Source organism: Telopea speciosissima, chromosome 6 (genome assembly GCF_018873765.1).
Source record: "Telopea speciosissima isolate NSW1024214 ecotype Mountain lineage chromosome 6, Tspe_v1, whole genome shotgun sequence".
Lineage (NCBI taxonomy): Eukaryota > Viridiplantae > Streptophyta > Magnoliopsida > Proteales > Proteaceae > Telopea > Telopea speciosissima.
The window spans coordinates 38,385,198-38,412,356 of record NC_057921.1 but is presented as its reverse complement, the minus strand read 5'-3'; the positions used below and the strand labels follow the sequence as shown (position 1 = coordinate 38,412,356).

The following is a 27,159-nucleotide window of genomic DNA, read 5'->3' as shown; positions in this document are numbered from 1 at the left end:
TAGAGCTAGGCTCAACTCCAATTCTATCACCCTGCTCATTGCTCAGGACGGCTCTCCCCTCTCCTCTATCCATGATATCAAGTCTACGGCTGCCTCCTATTTCTCCTCCCTCTTCAATCCCCCCCTTCCCCCCCGGCCCCCCCTTCCTCCTCACCTCATAAATAAATTTGTCCCTTCTTCCCTGGCTAGTTCCCTCCTCGCCATCCCCTCTGACGAGGAAATCTCAAATGCCATCCTTTCCCATAAGTCCAACAAGGCCCCTGGCCCCGATGGCTTCAGTATGGGATTCTTCCTTAGCTGCTGGGATCACATCAAAGAGGACCTTTTCAGAGCTGTTCGCAGCTTCTTTTTCAACCCCAGCCAGCTTGCTCAAGTCAATCAGACTTTCCTTTGCCTCATCCCTTAAAAAGATGGAGCCTCCACCTTATCTGATTTCAGACCTATCTCTCTGTGCAACCTCCTCTACAAATTCATCACGAAGATCCTGGCCAATCGAATCAAGCTTGTCATTCCTTCCCTGGTCAGCCCCAATCAATCTGCCTTTATCGCAGGGAGGAGCATTGCGGACAACATCATTCTTTGCTCTGAAGTTGTTCGTGGGTTTGACAGGAAATCTCACTCTCCCGCTGCCCTTATGAAGATCGACCTTCACAAGGCCTTTGACTCCCTTAGGTGGGATTTCATCTGTGATGTGTTATCTCATATGGGCTTCCCCCCCGCGTTCATTCGTTGGATCTATGCGTGCATCTCCTCCCCCTACTACTCCGTTATTGTGAATGGGTCCCCTGCTGGATTCTTTAATTCCTCCGTTGGGATTCGCCAAGGCTGCCCCCTTTCCCCCTTCCTCTTCTCTCTGGCTTTGGAAGTCCTCTCCAGGAGTATCCAAGCCAAATCTGACCTCCACCTCATCTCCCCCATCTCTAAATGCAAACAACTTAACCTCACCCACCTCGCCTTTGCTGACGATCTGATGATCTTCTCCAAAGCCTCCTCCTCCTCCATCTCAGCCATCATGTCATCCCTCCACCTTTTTTAGCGCCTCTCTGGTCTCCGCATCAACCTTCTCAAATCCAAGCTCTTCCTCTCTGGTGTTTTTGACACTGACAGAGATACCCTCCTCCGCCTCACGGGCTTCTCTCTTGGCGCCCTCCCTGTGAAATACCTTAGTCTCCCCCTCATTTCTGCTAGGCTCTCCAGCCATCACTGTACCCCCATGCTTGAAGGGGCATTCACAAGCGGCTACAGCTTTGGAAAGGTAAACTCCTCTCCTATGCGGGCAAGCTCGAATGCATCAAATCGGTTCTGCAATCTTCCTACATCTACTGGTCTGGCATCTTCGGCCTTCCCAAAGCAACCATCAAGGCCATGGAATCCATCTTCTGTGCCTTCCTCTGGAAAGGCCAAGAATCCACCAAATTCCTTCGCCCCATCAGTTGGAAATCTATCTGCCTCCCCAAATCTGAAGGCGGGCTCGGCATCCGCCGTATCCGCGACTCTAATACCGTAGGCATCCTCAAGCTCATCTGGAAGATCTCTTCCAAATAGGACTCCATTTGGGTTCAGTGGGCTTACTCCCATTTTCTCAAAACTGATTCCATCTAGACCGCCCACACCCCCTCGGACTGTTCCTGGGTCTGACGCAAAATCCTCTCCCTTCGGCCATTAGCCCTCAGAGCCACTTCTTCTTCTATCGCTGACGGCTCTTCCATCTCCCTTTGGCTTGACCCCTGGCACCCCATGGGAATCCTTTACAACTCCTTCAGACCTCGCTCCATTTACTCTTCTGGTATTCTCAAGTCCGCCCCCCTCTCTTCCATCATCTCTCGAGGTTCTTGGTCCCCTCCATCGCCCCTCCCCCCAATCCTCAACCTGATCTGGCATACCCTTCCCCCCATCCCCTCTCCTTCGCCTCCTGCGGACAGGATCATTTGGCTCCCCTCTTCAAATGGCCTTTTCAGCTTTAAGTCTGCCTGGAACCTTGTAAGGCCCCATACCCCTACTGCTACCTGGCATCAGCTTGTATGGTTCAAAGGCCATATCCCTCGACATAGCTTCCTAGCTTGGAGAGCCCTGAACCTTTGCCTTCCGACCCAAGCTTTTCTCCTGCACCAGAGAATCCAAGTCCCTACCTCTTGCGTCTTTTGTTGGAATGGATCCGAGGACATTGACCACCTTTTCTTTGATTGCCCCTTCACCTCTACCATCTGGAAAAAATCCCTCTCTTCCATCTGGCCTCGCCACAGAACCCCCCTCCCCTTTGCCAGAGAGTGGCTCTGGATGGTCATGACCTTCTCCAGAAGCTCTATTTGTGACATTATAGGGAAGCTTATGTTTGGTGCAGCCCACTATCACATCTGGATGGAGAGGAACTTCAAGAGATGGACCTCCAAATCTAGATCTTTCGACCTGATTTGGAAAGCCATCTCTTCAGATGTCTCCTCCAAAATTCAGCTTCTACCTCACAAGAGGGTTTTGGACTCCCCAAAGAATAGGCATATTGTAAATTCTTGGGGCTTAGATAGTGCTCTTTTGCTGCCCCCTCCCCCCTCCTAGTTGGGCTTGGGGTTTTCTTTCTCCCCCTTCCCCCCTTTTTTCCCCTTTGTATATTCCCCTCCCCCTTCTTTCTCGCCTTTCTTGGGCTTTGGTAATATAATTTTTATTCACCAAAAAAAAAGAATAATTAACACAAGAGAATATCAGAAGTATAGTGGGTTTTCATTTGCACTGAATTAGAGAAGTGGGAATCTCAGAAATAAGAAGCAAATGGGAATCATTTTACATTTACCTGTCCTTCCTCGTCAAGATCTAACAAAACTTATAGGGTATATAACAGTTTTCCCAATTAAAACCTCAAGAGGAAGAAATTGGTACATCGAATAAACAATTCATGTAAGCAAACAAGATCATAAAGGCAAACTCCAAGCTTCAAGCTTAAAATATTGACAAATATTTAAATTAACAAGATGAAGGGAATATAAATGGAACAGAAATGTGTCACTATGACAATTATGAATTCAGTCAATCCGATAACCACTTTCTAATATGAATAGAAACATTTTCAACTTCAATATCAGACAGTTATGAATCCAGTCAATCCGATAACCACTTTCTAACATGAATAGTGATATTTTCACTTCAATTTACTGCAAGAAAATCATAATATGCCTGAACCTTTTGATTTCACGAAGTTTCTTCCACTGAACTATAGGAGTTAGGGGCAGTGTCCCCATGCATAATAACTGAGCCTCACATTTCTGAACCAAAGGCAGTTTAGAATCCAACAAATCAGAGTCATTGAGGGTGTAGGAGTCCAGCTTGGTTAGCCATCACCTTCTAAGCAAGACAGAAAACGCTAGACTTTATACCGCAGCTTATTCGCTATCTACAACCATTTTCTCTGTACCATGTCAGTTGAGTACTAGTATTTTTTGGTCAGAACTTCTATTCAAGGCATTTGATCTTAAAAACCCCAAGTCCATTAAAAAGGGCATACCCAGTGCATGAGGGTCCTACCACTGAGGGGTCTGGGGAGGGTCATAATGTACGCAGCCTTACCCCTGCTTTCGCAGAGAGGCTGTTTCCAGAAAAAACCCAAGTCCATTGACAGTAGAAATTCCTTAGGTGCAATAAGTTGGATGTCCAGCACTTAACCTTAGATAGCTCATGTCGACAGGCCCATCCTTACAACATCATTAATACAACCAGGATCTTATGAATGACTCTGCATATTGAGTATAGTCACCCCATTAGAAGTGCTATCACTTGGCAGACCTGCTCAGTGGACCTGGCACTCAAAGACTGTTTAAGCATATCAGAGAATCTCTCCCCCAATTGACCATTTACTTCTCTTGCCAAATTTTATTTGGGTTTTTTTCCAAATGCCTCCCTCAAATTGCCCATTTGTAGAAATGCACCCCTGAAACTTTACTAATTCCAAATGCATCCCTACTTTCCAAACTTTGTAACACTTTAGTCCAGTCCGTTAGTCTGGAACGTTAGATGTTAGTTTCAGGGAATCTAATGACCAAAATTCCCTTATGATAAAAATCCACCAAAATTAAAGAGGAAAGTGACCAAATTGCCCTCATCTTCCCCAAATCGTTTAGGGTTTGTACTCCATTGCTGCCTAAGCATCTTCTTCTCATCCAGACTCCATGAAATCAGCTCCTCTATGCTTGTGATTTCTGAACTGAAGTTCTCTCATTTGTTTATTTATCGTATAGTATGTGTAACCCACAATTTTTTATCAGTGATTGCAATTACTGCACAGAGATGGGTTTCGTGAGGAAAGAGTACAAATTCCTAGGGGAGATGGGTCTCTGTTCTCTCAATCCGGGAATCCAGCGAACAATCAGGTTTCCAATCTATTCTTAAGTCTTAACCCATGTCGAATTTTAGTAGGAAACTTATGATATTGTTCAGGATTGACTAAAACGTACGGTTTGTTATGGAAAATAGCATCTAGTCGAACCGTGATGAGAGGATGAATGGAGTATGTTCACCATATTATTTCGTTGTAATCTCAATAACTAAACTCAGACGACTAGTTGGGTTCACCCACACGACACAAGTTTTGACCTTTGCACTATAACCATTTTTTGTCCCTCAAATTTCATACCTCTGGGGATCCTAGAGAGGAAATCTCTATTTCAGGATTGTCTGGAAGGTTCTAATTTATACTTGACCTGATCTATTGGTGTGGTATCTTTGGCCTCTCTAAAACCACCATCAAAACCATGGAGAACCTTTCTGTGCTTTCCTTTGGAAAGAGAAGGAAACTTCCAAATTCCTCTACCCAATTAGCTAGAAATCCATCTGCCTCCCTAAATCTAAAGGAGGCCTTGGCATCCGCCATATCCGTGACTCCAATACGGTTGGAATTCTGAAGCTTATTTGGAAAATCTCGTCTAAGCATGACTCCATTTGGGTTCATTGGATCTACTCCCATCTCCTCAAGAATGACTCCATTTGGGCCGTCCCCACTCCTTCTGATTCCTCCTGGGTCTGGCGCAAGATCCTCCTTCCGCCCTTTGGCTCTTAGAGCCACTTCCTCCTCTATTGGTAATGGATCCTCCATCTCTCTCTGGCTGGACCCCTGCCACCCTAATGGGATCCTCTTCAACTTCTTTGCGGCTAGATCTATCTACTCCACCGGTATCCCCAAGTCCGCTCCCCTTTCCTCCGTTATCTCTCTTGGCTCCTGGTCCCCCCCCCTCCCCCCTTCCCCTCACCCTCTCCCTGATCCGGCCTTCCTCCCCCCCCTTCCCCCCTTCCCTCCAACCCTCTCAATCGAACAAGATTATTTGGCTCCCCTCCCCCAACGGCCTTTTTAGCTTTAGATCTGCTTAGAACTTTGTTAGAACTAGGCCCCTACTATCTTTTGGCATAAGCTAGTCTGGTTCAAAGGTCATACCCCTCGTCGCAGCTTCTTAGCCTGGAGAACCCTAAACCTTTGCCTCCCCACGCAAGCCTTCCTCCTTCACCATAGAATCCCAGTCTCCCCTTCTTACATCCTCTGTTGGAACGGTTCTGAAGACATTGACCACCTTTTCTTTGCTTGCCCTTTTTCTTCTACCATCTGGAAAAAAGCCCTTTCTTCTATTTGGCCTCGCAGCAGGAGACCCCTCCCCTTCGCTAGAGAATGGCTCTAGATGGTCATGACCTACCCTAGATGTTCTATCTGCGACACTGTTGGTAAACTTGTGTTTGGCACAGCCTTGTACCACATCTGGATGGAGAGGAACCTTAGGAGATGGACCTCCAATTCTCGGTCCTTTGATCAGATTTGGAAAGCCATTTCTTTGGATGTTTCCTCTAAGTTGACTCTTCTACCCCATAAGGCTTTTTGTGACTCCCTAAGGAACAGGCATATTGTTGATTCCTGGGGTTTAGATAGTGCTCTTTTACGGCCCCTTTCCCTCTCTTAGTTTGGATTGGGGCTTTTTTCTCCCCCCCCCCCCCCATCTCTTTTCCTCATTTTGTTAATATATTATTTATCCACCAAAAAAAATAGTTAAAGAAAAGTGGAAGAAATGAGGATAATGATATGAGAAACAAAATTAGAAAACCCCAAAATCAGTTGGCTAAGCTTGTTTAAGGGGGGACACCAACCCTCCCACCCCGCCCCCCTCTGGAAAAAAATTAGGTGAGTTTTTTTTTCAGTGATCAAACCCAAATCTTCCCCTTATCAATTTTCAGTTTCGAACCCTAAACGATTTGCGGAAGATGAGGGCAATTTGGTCACTTTACTCTTTAATTTTGGTGGGTTTTTATCATAAGGGCATTTTGGTCATTAGATTTCCTGAGACTAACGTCTAACGTCCCAGACTAACGGACTGGACTAAAGTGTTACAAAGTTTGGAAAGTAGGGGTGCATTTTGAATTAATAAAGTTTCAAGGGTGCATTTGTACAAATGGGCAAATTAGAGGGGGGCATTTGGAAAAAATCCATTTTATTTTGACCAATAGAAGGAGATCATATCCTTAGGAATGAATAGAACACTTGAAACTCTTTTAAACGCAAATGGCTCTAGCAAAGTGAGACCAATATATTAGATCAGATCTAGCAAAGTATTCATCAATGTGCAGTTTGACTGGTCAAAAGTATTTTGATCACTTTAAGGAGAGAAGCCTATGGAGGTAGCTTGCTAAGTGCTAACTGAAACAACAAAAAATTTCTCAAACAGAATCAAAAGTATAAATGCAAATTCCATTCCACTTGTCCCCGTAAAGACCTCCCCATCTTTTTCAACACAACCCAACTCATCCCTTAATAGATATCAATGAGTTATAGACCCCATCAATTCTAGACACCTAAAGACAAATACAAAGACCAACATTAATTCTTCAATTCCTAAACCTGAACTCTACATTCTGACGACAATGTCCCTACAGATTCAGCAATCCATATATACAATTGAATTGAGATAGCACATCTAAATTGTTTAAAATACAAACACCCAGTGACCATTGGATTGCCAAAATTGGCTCTAGAATCATAAACCACCTAGAAATAAGAGTACAGAGTTTGGCCTTATAGTTTCCCACATTGGATAGCTGGAAATGAAAATACAATAGAACTACTTTTGGTGGACCCTACATCATGATTCAGGATTTACTTGCTAGTATGGACTTCTTGTTCTTCTTCTGATCTTGTTTTTTAATTTTTTTTTCTACAAAGATCATTCTTTTGCATCAACTTCCTAGTACCATAGCATATATAAAAAACAAAACTCACCTAAATACATACAAGGTACTAAAGAATCTGACTAGGATCTTGAAGTTTGAAAGGTAAGACTCAAATTCATTCACTAAACAAAAAACTAAGAAATTTCAGTAAGTATATTGCACACCATTAGAGATTCAGAAAGCCCTTCACAAATAGCAGCATCAAAGAAACCGCCACCAGTAAATGGTATAGCTGAGAGCCAATGCAAGAAAACATCCATGTCTTTTGTCCAGCCACTCCGTTGAACCAAACAAGCTGCATGAAGAACAAGAAGACAAAATTAGAGGGGGGGAGGAGGGGACATCCGTTTGAATATTCCTGTAATATTATCAGCTCTAAAAGAACAGTTTAGATGAAAACATGCCATCTGAATTCCAGAATGCCCACAGCAATACAGCACAAGGGATAAAGAGATTAAAATTCTGATTTGCATGGTTTAAGACGGACACTCCCAAACATTCCAGCAAGTGGGTTTAATGAATGACTGACAGCAATTGTTAATCACCTTCATAAATGAACTTAGAATAATACTCTACTCAACTCAACTCAGCCTTACCCCGACTAAACGGAGTAGGCTACACGGATCCTTTTTCTCAACTCAGCTATTCAAAGTCCTACTTGTTACTAATCCTAAGCTATTGCATTTAGGCTTAGCTCTTTTAGCTACTTAAATCTGAATCAAATCACCCCTCCGTACTAGATCATTCAAAGACCTCCGTTGCACATGTTCATGCCACCTCAAACGACTTTCTTGCAACTTATCATGTACCGGAGCTACACCTAAATTTACTCTAATTTGTTCATTCCTTATTTTATCTTTTCTAGTTTTACCACTCATCCATCTCAACACCCTCATTTCAGCTACACTAAGTTTGTTTATATGTTGTTACTTCACTTGCCAACATTCAGCTCCATACATCATTTCTGGTCATATAACTGTCATAAAATTTTCTTTGAGTTTTAAAGGAAGACATTGATCACACAACACTCCGGACGCACCCCTCCTCTTCATCCATCTTATCCCAATTCTTTGTCCAACATCACCGGCTTTTTTTTCCTTCTTTATATATGATTGAACCTAGGTACCTAAGAATTTCACTTTGTAGTATCTCCCTGATGTAGATAAGTCACTTAGGTCTTATTTTAGTGGAAATAAACTTTGGGTTGGAAAGTAGGAAAATGGGATTTCCTTCATTAATTTAGATAGAGTCCTGTTTTGAGTCTGTTTTCTTTATTATTTCACTTTCCTAGTCAATTTAGGATACCTATTAGCTAAGGATAGGGTTAGGCCTTTTCTTTTTAGTGTCTAAGTCTATTTTTGAGTCTTCTATAGAAGTATGTAAGGAAGGCCAGCATTGGACACGAATTTGGATGAATAGAGAAGTTGCTTATGCAATGTTGAAATCCTGAGATAGGATAGGTGAGAGGCCTAGGGTGAGATGCCCATTCCCTTCCCCCATTCTCTTCCATCGGTTCTTGATTCCAAACCCTAGTTTCAGTCAAATCGAGTTCAAGAGTGCTACAAGCTTTGGGATTTCTTTCAACTGATTGTCACATCGATTTCTTGAAGATTACTACATCAAGATCATTGCATCGGTTGCTTCTACTGGGCAATTCAACTTCACCCTTCAAGAGATTATTCAATTTCAATTGCAGCTTCAATAGATAATTAAACCATTCCATTACTACCAACCCAAAGAAATGCGACCTCTCTGAGATATATGGTTCATGCCTCTTTCTCCTAAGTCTCTGAAGGTTTTCTATTTGATCTTGCCTAGGATTAGACCTATTGTGGCTCTAGTCTTACATTACTCCCTATCGTCAATTTTCATTACCTCACTATCAGTCCTATGTTTTTTTTTGGATGAATGAAAATATATTAAGCGAAGAGAAGCTTTCCCCCCAAAAATGAAAGGGGAAAGAACAAAGAAGAAAACAAGGAGAAGGCTCCACAACAAAACGCACAAACCTACAACTTAATCAAGATGAAGGCAAACCACAGAAGATGAACAAAGGGCAAAAACAGACCCACAAAACCAATCATCTGTAGATAAAGGAAACCTTCTTCCCATTAGGATTAAAAGGAGGAATGGGAGGAATCACCCAGCTCCCGCTTTGAATCTTAGAAGTTAAGGAAAGACACTCCTTGTCCAAAAAGGCACCATTAGATCCAAAAACTTCCTTACCGATGACATCCAAAGTACTATCATTCATATTTGGTGAAGTGGTCGTCATATCTCCATTCGGATTATCAATTGAAACATCCTGAGCCAATTCAGATTGGGATTCTAGATGAGTCAGGGAAGCATCCATTGAATCGACTCCATTCGCTATAGAACAAGTATTAGAAATACCTCCATCTGGGGACCTCAAGGGAAGAAGTAAAGAATTGCCACCTGATCTCTCATCAACGGTTACTTGCTTTTTCCCATTCTTACCCTTTTTTTGTTTCTTTCTTTTAGTAGAAATCTGACCAAGATTTTCTGTCACCGGTGGACCATTAAGCTCAATAACAATTTCACCAACTAAAGGGGAACTAATACTATGGTCAAGGCAGCCCAAGGGTGGGGAAGTAATAAACATGGAAGATGAAGGTTCTTGGGGAGCTGGGGCTGAAACCGAGACTTGGGGGACAGCTGGAGATACATCTCCAATTAATAGGCCAATGGAATGAGAAGGAGGGCTAAGACTATCATCAATACGAACATCCATCTCACCCCGGGTTGGGATATCATGAGTTAAAATCACCCCACTAGTGTCTCTTTCAAAGATAATTTGACTGGCTAAAGAGCCGTTGCCAATGGTACTATCAAGAGGACAGGACGGGTCAGAGTTACCTCGAGAAGGCAACCCTTCTTCCTCAGATGAAAGCGACTGGAGAAGCTGAAACCTATTGGTTTTGTCTGGAGAACCCACGTAATCTTCAACGGACTTCTGAACATTGTAAGCAGGACTTCTGCTAAGAGCATCACCGGGAATATCAGCCTGAGAATCAATTTCCATTACCGGAGGAGCTGCTGAAACTATAACAGGAGGAGGCGACTCGTTGTGACTAGAAGGACTCTCTCCCAAGATAGAGCCTTCAGCCAAGCCACTGCCCGAAGATCGACCTTTCCTCATTCTCCTTTGATTTACATGCTGCCAAGCTTGACTGGACGTTGATCTGAAACCTTCATGGCAAGAAATCCCAGCTTCGTGCCTAGGTGCAGGGGGAGAACTCGGGCATTGGGTTGTATCATGACCAAAAATAACACACCGAGAACATCTAGACGGCTGCCAGTCGTAATATACTTCTTGTTTTAACAAAACGCCATTGCCGGCATCGATAGAGATGAACTCGGTGAGCTCCGAGGATGCAGATACCTCCACACACAACCTGGCAAAGGAAAGGCGTGTTTGCGCCCGCGTCCATTTATCTGTAAAGAGAGGGGTTCCTAAAGTGCTCCCAACAATGCTAAGAGCATCAGCAGTCCATAGGTGGAGGGGGAGTCCTGGTAAATTAATCCAAATCGGAACAGAAGAAGTGGTAAGGTTTGAAAGATCCAATAAAGGGGGCCAAGGAAAGAGTAGAAATGGTTTTTTTTTAATAAAACATGGACCTCCCTCTAAAGCCCTCAATTTGTTAGATTCGTTAGAAAAACGGAGAACATAAAAACCACTGTCTAGAAGGAATAACTCCAAATCTCCCTCCAGGTTCCAAAGACGAAGAAGAGCGTTTTTAACTAAGCCAAAAGGAGGCCTTTTACCAAGGAAATGGCCAACCAGAGACTTGAGCCAGAGAGCTTCACCTTCTTCCACCACTTGCTTAGGACACAAAGTTATGGGTTTCCCATCCCTACGAACAGGAGAGACATAATGTAACTACAGGCCATCAATCTCCGAAACATCTTTGGAAAAGAGAGATGCCCAACCCCCCTTGTCACCACCTACAGAAGCACTCCCAACTTTGGCCCCCGTCTCCTCCAAAGTTGAGTTTGCTCCAATCAACTCTCCCCGACCAGGAGTAGCATCTTCCATCACCAACTACTTAATGTCCGCCATGGAGACTGAATCTAGTTGGTCAAAAGATGATGAAGAAGAATTTGTCTTCCGACGAACTCTTACTTGTGACTTTGATACTTTGCGGAATCCTCGTTGAATAAAGTGTTATTTATTGGCTTATCTTTAGTTTAGGGATGAGAGTCTTGGGGGTATGATGTCTTGTATTTCATCGTTTTCATGAGTGGGTTGATTCTCCTATCAGTCCTATGTTACTAAAGTAACACACCACAAAATCAATTTTTGTTCAACTTATGTTAAAACCTTTTGATTCTGAGGTTGATCTCCATAATTCCAAACTTTGCACTTATCCTTGCTTCTATTCATCCACCAAAACAACATCATCAACAAAAAGAATACAACAAAGGATCTGATCTTGAATGTATAAAGTCACCTTGTCTACGATTAGTACAAACAAATAAAGGCTTAGAGCTGATCCTTGATGTAGTCAAATTGTAGCTGCAAAATTTACTACCCTCACCCCTCCCCCTCCCCCGCCCCCTCCCCAAGTTCTTACACTAATCACTACATCATTACACATATCTTTAATCATGTTCTGTTGAATTATGTATACCAGAATACCGTGGGGGTATTCTGGACTTTTTGGGTTTATCTTTATGTACTGCGTAATTCATTCAGCGATTATGAATAATGAGCTTGACTGGTCATTTAGATCATTCAAGCATTACAGTCCTAATTGTTCTGCTAACATGGCATCAGAGCCAAAAATTCTGATCTAGGTTACAGAACATCTTCTGTAAAATCCGCAACAAATTTAAATTTTTGGAACTTGTGTGATTTCAGGTTCCAGTTCCGTGTCGATGCTATGGGCTGCATTGGTCGAGGTGTTAGATCAATCCCCTGACACACCTATGGAGGATTCCAGGGAGTCTTCTTCTCAACTTGCCCTTCTGGAGTCAAAGAACCCTAGTAGGGTCCCGCATCTAAGCTATCTGTGTCGGATCTGCTACCTGGAGGGCATGCAGAACCTTTCCCTTAACTAAACTCATTGTAAGTATGAAGTTACATGTATTTTATTATGTATGGTATGACCAATTAGAGTTATGGGGGTAATTTGGTCATTTATCCACTGTGGGACCCGCATCCCCAGTGGGGAATCCTATCCGTAGCAGTTACCCGTGTTCGGATTATCCCTGATGTCATCTGACGTCACTCTATGGTTAGATTATAACAATAAAAACAGATTTCTGGTTATAAACTGATTTGAAAATCAGTTTTAGAAGTAATTTCTACTCAAATGACCAGACTTCCCTTAGTGCTTAAGTGCTATATATACATAACAACCTTACTATTCATAAATCACAATTACTAAAAGAGGAGAGCTGAGAATTCGTTCCAGCCTTGGGAAGAAAGAAAAAGGAGAAGAAGAGACCTAGAGCTAGGGCTGGGCATTTAAGGCTTGGACTACCATTGAAGCTAGAATTGAGGCTGCTATTGCCTCTTTGAACTGAATTCAGGTTGGTTCCCTTCTGTTCCCAAGCTGTTAGACATGTCTTCTCCCTCTCTTCTTTCCTCTTTTCCATTCTAAACCCCTGGCAGCCATGAAAGTCTATAAATCAAGCTTTGGAAATGGGAATTTGACCTATATAAATCTGATTTAGGTTAGAAAAGGTTCAGACATAGCAGGAAATCATGGCTGCCTCCCAAATTGACTCCAAATCTGGTTCCATGAACCAGATTATAAAACCCTAACTTTCCAATTTGGGTTAAATAACCAAAATCCCCAAATTGATGCTCAATTTTCGCAATTGAACCATTGAATGAGGTGACCCACCTTAGAAAAAGGGCAATTTCAGAAATTGACACTGTGCATGTGGAGATCCATGCAAGGGAGACAAAATCCCCAATTCTGGGAGTTGAACCGGATGCAAAACCAGGGTTTGAACCGGTCGTCCGGTTCAGGTGTCCTGTGAATCCGGTTCAGTCAAAATGGACCAAGATACCCTTGACCCCTGGCTGTATTCTGACCCCAAAGCTTGGTGATTTTCTACTGTTTAGGTACTGTTTCAGCTTGTTCTTCGCTGATCTTGTCTGTGTTGCTAGGATTTTTGGAGGGTAGTTGTTTAAAACTGATCTACAGATTCAGGTAAGGGAATTGTCTTATTTTAAGTGTGTTTGTTATTTAATTGTTATTTATTATGTGTGCCATGTCATGTTTCATCAACAATACACTGTTCATGTAGTTTGTTAGCTTGTTTTTCCTTTGCACTAGTTTGCATATGATTCTAGGCTGTATTGGCATCTTGCATTTGCACTGATATTTATTATTACTATTCAATTGATGAAAGTGAAGTACTGTTTATTCTTACAACTCAACTATCCATACATGTTTCTTCATGCATAGATTGCACTGGGTTAGGATGTTATATCATAACCCAGTACTACGCCCTTTACCAACAGGGGGTGAGGTGTTGGACAACCCATGGTACAGCCGAAGGGTATGCCGGGGTACCATTCACTGTCCCATGTTAGCGTGTGTACTCCGCTGTGGGAACAAACAATAGGGTTGGTCATTGGGGGTCTGTTGGGTTGGCTGCCTGGTGATATGCTTTTCTGGCGGGTCCTCACAGTTAGATTTAAGTTAATGAAGTAAGTGGAAGAGGAGAGGAGGTTGAAGGAAGAAGAGGAAGACAAGAGAAGAGGTTAGAGAAGAAGAGAGCAAGTTTTGGTTGTAATCTATTGTGGTGGAGAGAGTTCTCCATTCACCTATATTGATTCAAACATAATAATAAAGAGAGAATTACAATCACCTCCCTAGGGAGGTACTAGAGAAATAAAGAAGAAAAAGAATTACATAATAAGACAACTAGCAAAGTAACTAGTTCCTAAACTACCCCTGTTACATGACTTCTAACACTTCTAACATTCCCCTTCAAGCTGGAGAATATATATCATGCATTCCCAGCTTACTTAGGAGAGTACTAAACTGAGGAGAACCAAGAGCCTTGGTGAAGATATCTGCCAACTGATCACCAGTCTTCACAAAAGGAGTGCAAATGCAGCCATATTCAATCTTCTCCCAAATGAAATGTTTATCAACTTCAATGTGTTTAGTCCGGTCATGCTGAACAGGGTTGTGAGCAATACTGATGGCAGCCTTGTTGTCACAGTACATCCTCATGGGTCCTTCAGTGTCAAACCCCAATTTTTGAACAAGTCTCTTGAGCCAGATGAGTTTACACACCCCATGTGCCATAGCTCTAAATTCTGCCTCGGCACTAGATCTTGCAACAACATGCTGTACTACTGTGGTAGATGCTAACCTTGGTCCCGGAAACACATAACCAGACGTCGGTCACCCTAGCGAAACCATTCTACCACGGTGAGTGTTAGAAGTGTTAGAAGTCATGTAACAGGGGTAGTTTAGGAACTAGTTACTTTACTAGTTGTCTTATTATGTAATTCTTTTTCTTCTTTATTTCTCTAGTACCTCCCTAGGGAGGTGATTGTAATTCTCTCTTTATTATTATGTTTGAATCAATATAGGTGAATGGAGAACTCTCTCCATCACAATAGATTACAACCAAAACTTGCTCTCTTCTTCTCTAACCTCTTCTCTTGTCTTCCTCTTCTTCCTTCAACCTCCTCTCCTCTTCCACTTACTTCATTAACCTAAATCTAACTTGGTATCAGAGCTGAAAGGTTTGAGAGTCGAATCCAGCTCCCTGTTTCCATTCTTTCCTTCTCTTTGAAATCCTAGGTCATAAAGGATTTCAAGGAGAAGCCTCTTATGTAAAGAATCTGTGAGAATACTATGGAATAGGTTTAGGGTGATCTATTCTAGCCATTACAGCTGCTGTTTAAGCCTTGATGCAGCTCATTTGAAGATTTGGAGCCATTTCGGCTGCTCTAGGATTACCGCCGACTTCCCATTGCGCCTCTGTATCTCCTTCTTCCAGCGTGTGTTTGAGCATTGGAATAGCTCTCTAGAATCGCCGAGGATGTTCTTTAAGTACCTTGTGCTACCTCTTGCTGTTGAAAACTCAATCGAGCACAGCTCCTTTTCGCGAGATCCAGGTTTACTCTGTTTTCCTTCTGGGCTGCGACCTTAGTTTCTCCTTATTTGGGGATGGACTTGGTGATTGGAGTGGCCTATTAGAATCGTAAAAGGATCCTCTCTCAGCCTCTGGTGTCCTTCATTGATGGTTGTATCTCCTTGTTGAGCAGAACTCAGTTTATGGTGTTCTTCCTCTACTCAGGTAAACCTAATAATGTTGTTCTTACATTTAGGGTACATTAGACTCCTTGTTTGGTTTGAGAGATGATTATGCACACCTGTATTTGCAATCTCGAAGCTTGTGTGAGCTATTTTACTCTGGAGAGAGTGTTAGGGTGAAGCTCTTCTTGGCTGGAGTCCTCCTTTTTGTGTTGGGAACTGTTTTTTTTGGGTTGAGTTTATACTCCCCATTTGCTGTTGTTTATCTGGTTTATGGTCAAGTACCATTTCCCTTACATGATGCCTGGTACTAAGTCTTATGAGCTTGGTTCGGCTGATTCACAGCCCCCTTCAATAGCTCCTCAATTGGTTTATGAGAACACTCACCAATAGATTTCTTTTGTGAAGCTTGATGGTACCAATTACTTGGATTGGTCACACTCTGTGAGACTTTCTCTTAGGAGTAGGGGAAAACTTGGATATATCACAGGTACTATCAAGGCTCCTGAGGCTAGTTCACCCACCTTTGAGAAATGGGAAACCGAAAATTCCACAGTTATGACATGGTTAATCTTCTTCATGAAGCCTGAGATTGGGAGAAGGTTTATAAGGAAGGAGACTGCAAAAGCTATCTGGGATAGTGTCTCTGTAGCCTATGACAGAGTTGGTGACACTGCCAAAGTCTATCAGCTCCATCAAAGAATTCACTCCTTGAAGCAAGGTGATAGGACTATTTCTGAGTACTATAGTATGTTCCTTGGTCTTATGGAGTAGTATGACCATTACAGGGACCTTCATTTGACCAACCCAGAAGATCAGGCTAAGGTGTATCAGACACTTGAAAAAGAGCGTGTATTTTCTTTACTTAGTGGTGCGAATCCACGATTATGAGCCGATTAGACTCCAAGCTGTTGGGCGGTCTCTTCTCCCTTCTCTTAGTGAGGTTTGCGATCGCCTACTGAGTGAGGAGACACGGCGGCTTACTATGGCAGCACCTGCTTCTTCTCATGAGAGTCTGCCCTTAATTCCAGCTCTCTTCGGGACACCCGTGGAGGTGGTAGAGGCCAAGGGCCTAATAGGGAAGAAGCCAGTACTGTAGAGACAGTTAGTGCCAGTGGAGTTGGCAAAGACAGATTCAAGTGTGATCATTGTGGGCGAACTGGCCACACTAAGGTAGGTGTTGGTCTCTTCATGGTCGCCCCCCCGGTACCCGTGGTCGTGGTGGCCGTAGAGGGGGAACTCGAGCTCATTCTGCAACGACTGAGGCTGATGCTCCACAGGATGACTCTACCTTTATGGATGCAGTGGTCCGCAGGGTTGTTTCACAGTTGAGCACGTCCTCTACATCTAGTGTGGTTGGTTCCTCATCCTCCTCAGCATTACAGGTCTCCACTTTGGCTTCCATTGCCGCACAGTCTTGGGTCATTGACTCTGGTGCCACAGACCACATGACTGGTATGTCTTGTTATTATGATTCCTATACCATTTGTTCTGGTAAAGATAAGGTTAGGGTAGTTGATGGCTCCCTTTCCTCCATCTTTGGTAAGGGTAATATCCCTGTGAGTCTGTGACATCATCTATTTCTCTTAATTATGTTCTTCATGTCCCTAACCTTACACTGAACCTTTTATCTGTGAGTCATTTGACTAAATCTCTCAATTGTTGTGTCACATTTTTTCCTTCTCATTGCCTTTTTCAGGATTTGGTGACGAAGAGGATTATTGGTAGTGGACGTGAGGAGCAAGGCCTTTACTTTTTTTACCCTTTTTTGCCCACAGCTCAATCCTATGTCTGTGGCCGTCATGATAGTAGTTCTGTGGATTCTGTTATGTTATGGCATCGGCGTCTTGGTCATCCATCTTTTGTTGTAATGAGGAAACAATTACCTCACTTATTTTCTTTTATTGCCCCCTCTCATGTTTTTCAATGTGGACCATGTATGTTCGCTAAACATTGTCGGTCTTCCTATCCTTATCATGGTAATAGAACTGTTGCTCCTTTTCATATTATACATACTGATGTTTGGGGACCTTCCCCTACTACTTCTCTATTTGGCTATCGTTACTTTGTGTCATTTATTGATGATTATTCACATGCCATATGGACTGTTCTTCTGAAACATAAGAGTGATGTTTGTGAAGCCTTTCAGAATTTCTATCAAATGATCTTTACCCAATTTGAGACGAAAATTAAAATTGTCAGATTTGACAAAGGGGGAGAGTACATGTTTGGTGGTCTTCAATCCTTTTTTACTACTAATGGCATTATCCATCAGCTAGCGTGTGTTGACACGCCCCAACAAAATGGGGTTGCTGAGAGGAAAAATCGCCATTTATTGGAAGTTACCCGTAGTCTCTTATTTGGCATGCATGTTCCCAAGACCTTCTGATCTGCAACTCTTCTCACTGCCTCCTTTCTCATCAATCGTATGCCTACCAAGCTTCTTAACTTCAAATCTCCCTTGGACACCTTATCTCCCAAGGTCTCTGCTTTCTCTCTTCCTCCGAGAGTCTTTGGTTGTATCTGTTATGTGCATGTCAATAAATCTGCTCGCACCAAACTTGATCCCAAAGCTCTCAAGTGTCTCTTCCTCGGGTACTCTTCTACTACCAAGGGTTACAAATGTTATCACCCATCCTCCCGGCGCTGTCTCATTTCTAAGGATGTTTCCTTTCTTGAGTCTGTACCTTTCTTTGACCCTTCTTAGCATCCTCTTCCGGGGGAGCATTGTGGGAGTGAACAGGCTGCTGATGACTTCTTTCTTTCCCCTCTATCTACATCTCCCTTTATGCTTAACATTGGAAAACACAGGACTGTAGATGTGGTTGAGATTGATGATCAACCAGGGGGAAATACTGAGTTGGTTGTTGAAAGTGGTTCTGGTAAGGAAAAGGATTACCACATTACATACCAAAAGGGTGAAGGCTTGCATAATACAAGGAAGAAGACCTCTCAAGAGTCCTCCTCAGATCTAGATCCACATCCTGAGATCCACTCCTCTCAATCAAGTGACACTCCTTCTCCTCCATCTGATTTGGACCTTCCTATTGCTGTTAGGAAAGGGAAGAGAACTTGTACTAATCCCATATCCCAGTTTGTCTCCTGTGATGCACATTCTCCTACAGGTCGTGCCTTTGTTACTACCCTCTCTACTGCTTCTATTCCCAAGAATGTTAGTGATGCTATGTCTGACCCAAAGTGGAGACAAGCCATGTCTGAGGAAATGATGGCACTTGAGAAGAATTGTACTTGGCAACTTGTGGATCTTCCCAAGGTACGTGTCCCAGTTGGATGTAGATGGGTATACACAATCAAGTATAAATCTGATGGCAGTATTGAGAGATACAAGGCAAGGTTGGTGGCTAAGGGATACAGTCAAGTCTATGGGATTGACTACTAGGAGACATTTGCTCTTGTGGCCAAGCATAACTCAATAAGAGTTCTTTTATCCTTGGCTGCCAATAGAGATTGGCCTTAATATCAGTCGGATGTGAAGAATGCCTTCCTTCATGGTGATTTGGAAGAGGAAGTGTACATGCAAACCCCTCCAGGCTTTAAGATGCCTTCAGCTGAAGGGAAAGTGTGTCTCCTTAAGAAGGCTCTATATGGTCTCAAACAATCACCAAAGGCATGGTTTGAGCGCTTCCAACAGGCCATTTTGAAGAATGGATATTCCCAGAGCCAAGCTGACCACACCCTCTTTACCAAGCAGAGTAATGGTACTATCACAGCTCTTATTGTCTGTGTTGATGACATCGTGGTCACAGGAAATGATACTGTTGAGATAGGTAATTTGAAGAGCTATTTGGCACAACAATTTGAAATCAAAGATCTGGGTCCCTTGAAGTACTTCTTAGGAATTGAAGTATCAAGGACCAAGAAAGGAATCAACATATGTCAGAGGAGGTTTATTCTTGATTTGTTGACAGAGACAGAGATGCTGGGCTGCAAACCAGCAAGTTCTCCTATTGAGCAGAATCACAAACTAGGAGATGAATGTGGTCCTCCTCTTGTTGATGCGGGGAAGTATCAAAGGCTAGTGGGGAAGCTTATCTATCTCTCTATGACTCGGCCAGATATCTCTTATGCAATAGGAGTTGTCAGCCAATTTATGCATGCTCCCAAGAGTGGCCATTTAGATGCTATGTATCACATTTTGAAGTATTTGAAGTCCTCTCCAGGGAAAGGACTGCTATATGCAAGACACAATCACTTGAGAGTGGAAGGCTTCACAGATGCTGATTGGGCTGGTTCCATTATAGACAGGAGATCTACCTCCGGCTATTGTACCTTTGTGGGAGGTAACTTAGTTACATGGAGGAGTAAGTCATGAGACTTGGTATCTATGATAGGAGCATGCTAAACTAGTACATGCATCATATTTATTGTGTTTGTTTTGCATGCATTCCCTTATTGGGCTCAGTTGAGAGCTCACCCCCGTGGATCCTTATTATTTTTACAGATGAGGCTACTGTCGCTGCTGCTTGTATCTCTGTGGGGACTCCTTCTGTTCAGGATTCTCTTGTTGACCGTAGAGTTGATACTTCTATTCTGGTGGAGCACGATACTTCGTGCTCCTGTGACGATTGCTCGTTCTCCTGATCTCCCAGACTGATCAGGCTTCTTCTTCCTTTTCTTTTTTTTGTTATATCACTTTTGTAGAACCTATTGTATATAATCTTTTTGAATTAGTATTACATCTTTTGTGAACCAGCATTGTAACCCTGTTGTACATGAATGTTCATATATAAATATAAACTATTATCACTAGTCTCCCTTAATTATTGTCTTATGTCTTATTAAATTGCTTCCGCTGCACTTTAATTCAGTACATTGTGAATGAAACTGCAAATAGAGCATTGCATTGTGATCTTGGTTGGATGTCTGGGACATCCTGTCACACTTGGCCATTTCGAACCGGGCCGGGGTGTGACATCTTCCCCTCCCATCGTCTCTCTCTTCTCTTCCTTCTCTCCTTCTCTCCTTCTCTCCTTCTCCTCTCTCTCTCTCTCTCTCTCTCTCTCTCTTTCCCTTGGTTCTCACCATTCTCAAAGGGCAGCACAAATGAGGTGATCGAATGATCTAGATGCTGCCCTCTATCTTGCCTCTTCAATCAATGATCTGAAAAAGGTGTTTCAATCGATAGTTTCTGTCCCCTTCTTCTACGATTTTTTGGAGTTCTCCCCTTCTTGAAGATCAAGCCTCTATCAGTATTGGAGATTGATTATTCTTGTTGGAGATCCACTCTAGCAGCCTTGGACAGCATCTATCAAAGTCTTCATCAACAACTAGATCCATCTCCCCGATATCGATCCCAACTTTCAGGGTTTTGAAAAACATTGACCATTATCGATTTTGGGTTTTCAGTCTTCAGATATTACTGATTCTTTGAGGGAAGTTCTATCCACCATAAAGGACCACTCGACCTTGATTTCAGCCCCTTCTATTGAAGTTTTTCGAAGATACCCAGTTTTCTTCTCCCAAGGTCGATTTTTCAGATATTGATCTGAATTTTTTCTGGTTTTTGGGCTGGCTGCATCAATCCATTGCTGGTTCTGGTAATTTGATTGTGTCATTATATCTGATCTTACTACTGCTATCTCTGGAATTGAAGGAGAAACAAGGAATGAGTATCTACCTCTCGCTGCTGCTATTAAACTCGACGGAACCAATTACTTTGTGGTCCAGATCTACTTATTTGACTGTTGCTGGTCGAGACCTTACATGACATCTCATTGGCACTGTTACAAAGCCAACTACACTAGTCCTCTTCAAGATCGATGGGTTTCCAATGATGCTATGTTGATGTCTTTTTTGCTGCATTCCATGCAACCAGATCTCTCTTGTGGATATTTACCATTGGATACAGCCAATCAAATATGGACTGCTGCAAAGGAGACCTATGGACAGGTGGGGAATGATGCTCAGGTGTACGAAATCCGGAAGAAGGTTCATGACACCACACAAAAGGAATTATCCATATCCCAATACTATGCTGCCCCAAAAGTTTATAGCAACAATTGGATCATTACTCTGATTTTCAGGCTACCAATGAACTGATATCGCTGCCTATCGAAAGCATGTGGACAAGATTCGTGTCTATGATTTCTTGGCTGGTCTGAACATTGAATATGATCTTATCTGTGTGCAAGTTCTTAGTAGATCTCCTTTCCCTACACTGGAGCAGTCGTATGCTTTGGTACATACTAAGGAGACTCGTCGGGCTGCTAAGCTACATACTCCCACTATAGATCGATCTGATTTACAAGTTGGTTCCAGCCCTATTCTTGGTTCCGGGCCTACTCCTATAACCGATGGATCTCCTCGTACCAATACTTCCTCCAAAGAACTAGTCAAGTGTGAGCATTGCAACAAACCCTATCACACTAAGGTTACCTGCAGGAAACTACATGGGAAACCTGCTAATTTTGAGGCCAAACGTGGTTGTGGTAGAACTAAAAACAATGCTAATCACACTAAAAGTGTAACTACAGCTCCCACTACTGACATTGGTCTCTCCCAGGAAATATTACAGGCCATCAGGCATATGTTACAGGCTTTTGCTGCATCTTCTACATCACTTCCTACCACTTCTTCCACTCCATCAGGTTCCAACTTTGCCCATTTAGGTACTTTGTTTGGTGGTCATTGTGCATCGGTTGTCTCCAGTCCATGGATTATAGACTCCGGTGCCATTGATCATATGATAGTCTCCTCCAGTCTCATTCACAAATATTCTCCCACTTCTAGCAAGGACAAAGTCAAGGTAGCTGATGGCTCCCTCTCATTGGTTGCTGGAAAGGGATCCATTAGTTGCTCACCTTCCATTACTTTATCTTCAGTTTTGCATATTCCAAACTTTACTACTAATCTTCTTTCCATTAGTTGTCTTACTAAAGATCTGAATTGCAAAGTAACATTTTTCCCAACCCATTGTGTTTTTCAGGACTCGTAACGGGGAAAACGATTGGATGTAGTAGAGTGCATGGTGGATTGTACCTGCTTGATAATGGTTGTCACCCTCCAACTGCATTACTTTCTCAATTATATCAAAATTCCTCGTTCTCCTCTGAATTACATCAATGGCATTTTAGATTAGGTCATCCCCCTTTAAGAACTTTATCTCATTTATTTCCAGAATTAGTTAAACAATGTAATAAAGAAGAACTTTTTTGTGAGGCTTGTATTCTGGCCAAACAGACACGTTCAACTTATTCACTTTCAAATAAAAGAAGTCCTTCCTCTTTTCATATGTGGTTCATACTGATGTGTGGGGTCCTAGTCATAAAGTTTCTCTTGCAGGCCATCATTGGTTCATTTCCTTTATAGATTGTCACTCTAGGAACACCTGGGTATACCTAATGCACACAAAAAGTGAAGTTTTTTCCTGTTTTCAGCACTTTCATAGAATGGTTCAGACCCGGTTCAATGCCACTCTCAAAGTTTTGAGGAGAGACAATGGCAAAGAATATTTGGAAGGTCAGTTCCAAAAATACTTGGCTGCCCATGGGATTATACACCAGACCAGTTGTGTTGGTACCCCGGCCCAAAATGGAGTAGCTGAAAGGAAAAATCGCCATCTCTTGGAGGTAGCTAGAGTACTAATGTTTGCTATTTTCCCTTCCACTATTGGGGGGATGTTGTTCTCACAGCAACCTACCTAATTAATAGGATGCCTACTTGAGTCCTTGACTCTCGTTCCCTAGTTGAGCTCTTACATGGTTCCTCCTCCTTTATAGTTCCCCCTAAGGTTTTTGGCTGTGTTTGTTATGCTCGGGATACTAGATCCCCTGGTAAGCTTGAGCCCCGTGGGCTCCGTTGCATTTTTTTGGGTTACTCTGCCACCCAGAAGCGGTACAAGTGGTTATTATCCTCCTACACGACGTACTATTGTGAGTATGGATGTTGTTTCTTATGAACATCTTTCCTATTATTCGTCCCTACCTCTTCAGGGGGAGAGTTTTAGTGAAGATGTGCTGACCATAGAGGCTCCCCTTCAGTATGTTCATGATGAGTCTGCTCTTGTCCCTCCCTCTACCTCAACTGAAGGGGATCCTATACAGGGGGAGACTACAGATAATAGTAATGATGAAATTTTAATTGAGGGGGAGCTCACTCCAGTTCAGAAAACCATTAGTGAATTTCAGAGGAGGATTGATGATTCTACTATGAAGTTCTATACAAAAAGTCGTACCAAAACTAAGCAGCTTCAATCCACTACAACACCCGTACCCATCCAGTTGCCAACCCCAGATCCAGAGCCTACCTCTCCATCTGGTAAGACTCCTCCTGAATTACCTATTGCTCTTCGCAAAGGTACTAGGACTTATACTCAACACCCTAAATCTCATGTTGTCTCATATAACTCTCTTTCTCCATCTTTTCGTGCATTTGTTTCTTCTTTTTATTCTGTCGTATTCCTCAAGATTGGCAGGAAGCTTTGGCAGATGGGAAGTAGAAGGTAGCAATGATGGAAGAATTAATAAAAATGATATATGGGAGCTTGTGGTTCTTCCACCAGGGAAAAGAGTAGTTGGATGTAAGTGGGAGTTTGTGGTAAAATAGAAGGTGGATGGCACTGTGGATAGATATAAGGCACGACTTGTGGCAAAGGGATTCACTCAAACATATGGGATTGATTATCAAGAGACCTTTGCACCAGTTGCAAAACTGAACACTGTCAAAGTTTTGTTGTCTTGTGTCGTGAATCTGGGATAGAATTTGCAACAACTGGATGTGAAGAATGCATTTCTCAATGGAGAACTTGATGATGAGGTATATATGGATATTCCACCAGGGTTCTCTTATGACAAAACCCAAGGCAAAATTTACAAATTGAAGCGTGCACTTTATGGGCTGAAGCAGTCACCTCGAGCATGGTTTGGCAGGTTTCACAAGGCTATGATTTCTATAGGCTACAGACAGAGTAATGTTGATAACACTCTGTTTATAAAAGGGTTGGTGAAAAGATCAATGTTCTCATAGTCTACGTTGATGATATTGTGGTAATCGGAAATGATGATGAAATCAGTCGTCTGAAAAAAAAATTTGGATAGGTGTTCGAAATTAAGGATCTGGGAAAATTAAGGTACTTCTTTGGAATTGAAGTTGGTAGGTCTTCAAAGGGCATCTTTCTCTCCCAAAGGAAGTATATCCTAAATTTATTGTCAGAAACTGGTTTGTTAGGGTGTCATCCTTCAGATACTCCTATGGATGCTAATGTCCGTCTCAAAGAAAAGGAGGGTGAACCTATTGATAAGGGTCAGTACCAAAGATTTGTAGGGAAGTTGAATTATCTCTCACATACACCTCCGAACATTACTATAGCAGTAAGCATTGTGAGTCAGTTCATGCATGATCCCTACTCTTCTCATATGGAGGTTGTTCTTTATATTCTTCACTACTTGAAGTCAGCTCCAAGAAAAGGCATTCTCTTGTCTCCTCATGATCACCTACGGATAGAGGCCTATACCGATGCTGATTGGTCTAGTTCTCCTGACCGAAAGTCTTATCTCTGGGTACTATAATTTTGTATGTGGGAATCTTGTCACTTGGCGCAGCAAGAAGCAAAATGCGGTAACTCATTCTAGTGCTGAAGCAGAATTCTGTGTTATGGCACAAGGTATTAGTGAATTGTTATGGCTCAAGGGTTTACTACAAGACCTTGGTGTTCCTGTTCGTCTCCCTATGATGTTGTATTGTGACAACAAGGCTGCAATCAGCATTGCACATAATCCAGTACAGCATGATCGTACCAAGTATGTTGAGGTTGACAGGCATTTTATCAAGGAGAAGTTGGAAGGACTGATTTGTGTTCCTTTTGTGAAGTTTACTGATCAGCTAGCCGATATTTTTACTAGGGACTGTCTGGACAATGTTTCATCTTGCTTTAGTCAAGTTGGGCATGTTTAACATCTATGCTCCAACTTGAGGGGGAGTGTGGATTTTTTTGGTTTATTTTTATGTACGGCTACAGTAGGGGCAATTTTGTCCTATGTAATTTCATTCAGTGATTATAAATAAAGAGCTTGACTGGTCACTTAGATCATTCAGCATTACAGTCCCTATTGTTCTGCTAACATGTTCATATATATTTACTCAAACACTTTCTTCTCTACCACTTGCCAAATTAACTCTCTGAGGACTCTATCATAAACTTTTTCTCAGTCAATAAAGTCAATATGGAGAACCTTCTTACATTCTCTAAATCTTTCTATTAGTCTCCTAAGAAAATAAATACCTTTTGTTGTTGATCTTCCTAGCATAAAACCAAATTGGTTATCCAAAATATTAGCTTCTTGTTTCAGGCGGGGCGGGTTCTAATTACTCTCTCCCATAATTTCATAGTGTGGCTTGTAAGTTTTATTCCTCTATAGATATTACAGCTTTGAATATTACCTTTATCTTTATATATCAGAAACACACTATGATGAAGACCAATAACATGTAGGACCGATTTATGGACAATAACGCACAGAACAGAATCACAGTGATAGGAAAAAATTAGAAGAACAAACCAGAAACAAAAGAATTCGATAATTTAATATCCAGCAATGAGATGGGGTTGGTAATCAATTCGAGTAGGGTTTACGTCCAGCTGAATAACTGCTCCAAAGATGAAAATAATCCAATGGACAGATCTGTGGAAAGCTCATAAAACAGAGTTAGAAAGTAAGGAAACAGCAAAATAGAAAGTAGAGGAGAACTGTGATAACTTCAAATGGATCCCAAATTCAGGATGAATGGAGGTTAAATAAGGGGGAATAAACCCCCAAAAGATGTGATCCATGCAATGGTTGAATGAACTGGAAACAGAGACTGAAGTCTGAAACCAGAATAGGGACCTTGCTGGAATCGCAGGGTGCTGTACTTAAGAATAAGTTTGACAGAATAGGAATGGTTAGCCATGGGAATTAAGACAATAAAAACAGCAGAATAAGAGTAGATTCAAACAACTAACTGAGTGTTAATTACGTCCAAGGATCCCCACAAAAAGATGGACAGTTACTGTAATGAAAGAAGATAGTAGACTAGAGGAATGAAGAAAAATATCTAAGGGATAGAAGATATGATCAGGGCTTCACCACCACTAGCCTGCGGCAGGATTCACCACCCACCTTGGTTGCTACTGTTTCACCACAGGAACTTTCAGTTTCAGCACTGAAGAAGACATAATGACATTGAATGAGCAGCAAAAATCGAGGGTTGTAGTCCTACTACTTCTTTTTTATTAGTAATAAGCAATGACTGAAATACAGATTTAGTAACCTTCCCTGCATGGGGCCTAGCTGCCAAGAAAAAATGTAAATAGAATCCTTCTAGAAAGGATCCGATAGCTATTACACAAAATTAGTTAAATTAGAAACCACCACTTAGCTATTAATTTTACTAGTAATGAGCTGATTACAAAATTATAAACAATGATATTAGAAACTACTGAGAGAGCATTCCAGCAGCCAGATCTCCACTCAATGCATACTATCTTCACTGGGGTCATGCAAGATCTTCTAGAAACTGATCTTCAAAATACTCTAAAGACAATGTTGTTGTGGGGTACACTAGGCCAGAATATGGATCACAATATGGGCCCAAGTATGGGCCTGACTATAACTTACGTCATGGCCTACTGTAGGCTGGTTATAACTCTTAAGACATTGGACCAAATTATTGGCCTCATTGGTCTGGCCCTTTTAGTTCTTTCTCCTCCTATGCTGGC

At 42.2% G+C, this 27,159-nt stretch overlaps 1 protein-coding gene across 1 annotated transcript in view; it reads right to left on the bottom strand.

The window, feature by feature from the left end:
• Nucleotides 1-27,159, bottom strand: part of LOC122665056 (mediator of RNA polymerase II transcription subunit 25-like) — a 162,393-nt gene that overhangs the window by 112,812 nt on the left and 22,422 nt on the right. Inside the window, exon 4 of the mRNA XM_043861111.1 lies at nucleotides 7,353-7,483. Coding sequence (XP_043717046.1) covers nucleotides 7,353-7,483 — 131 coding nt within the window. The remainder of the gene's footprint in view (nucleotides 1-7,352; nucleotides 7,484-27,159) is intronic.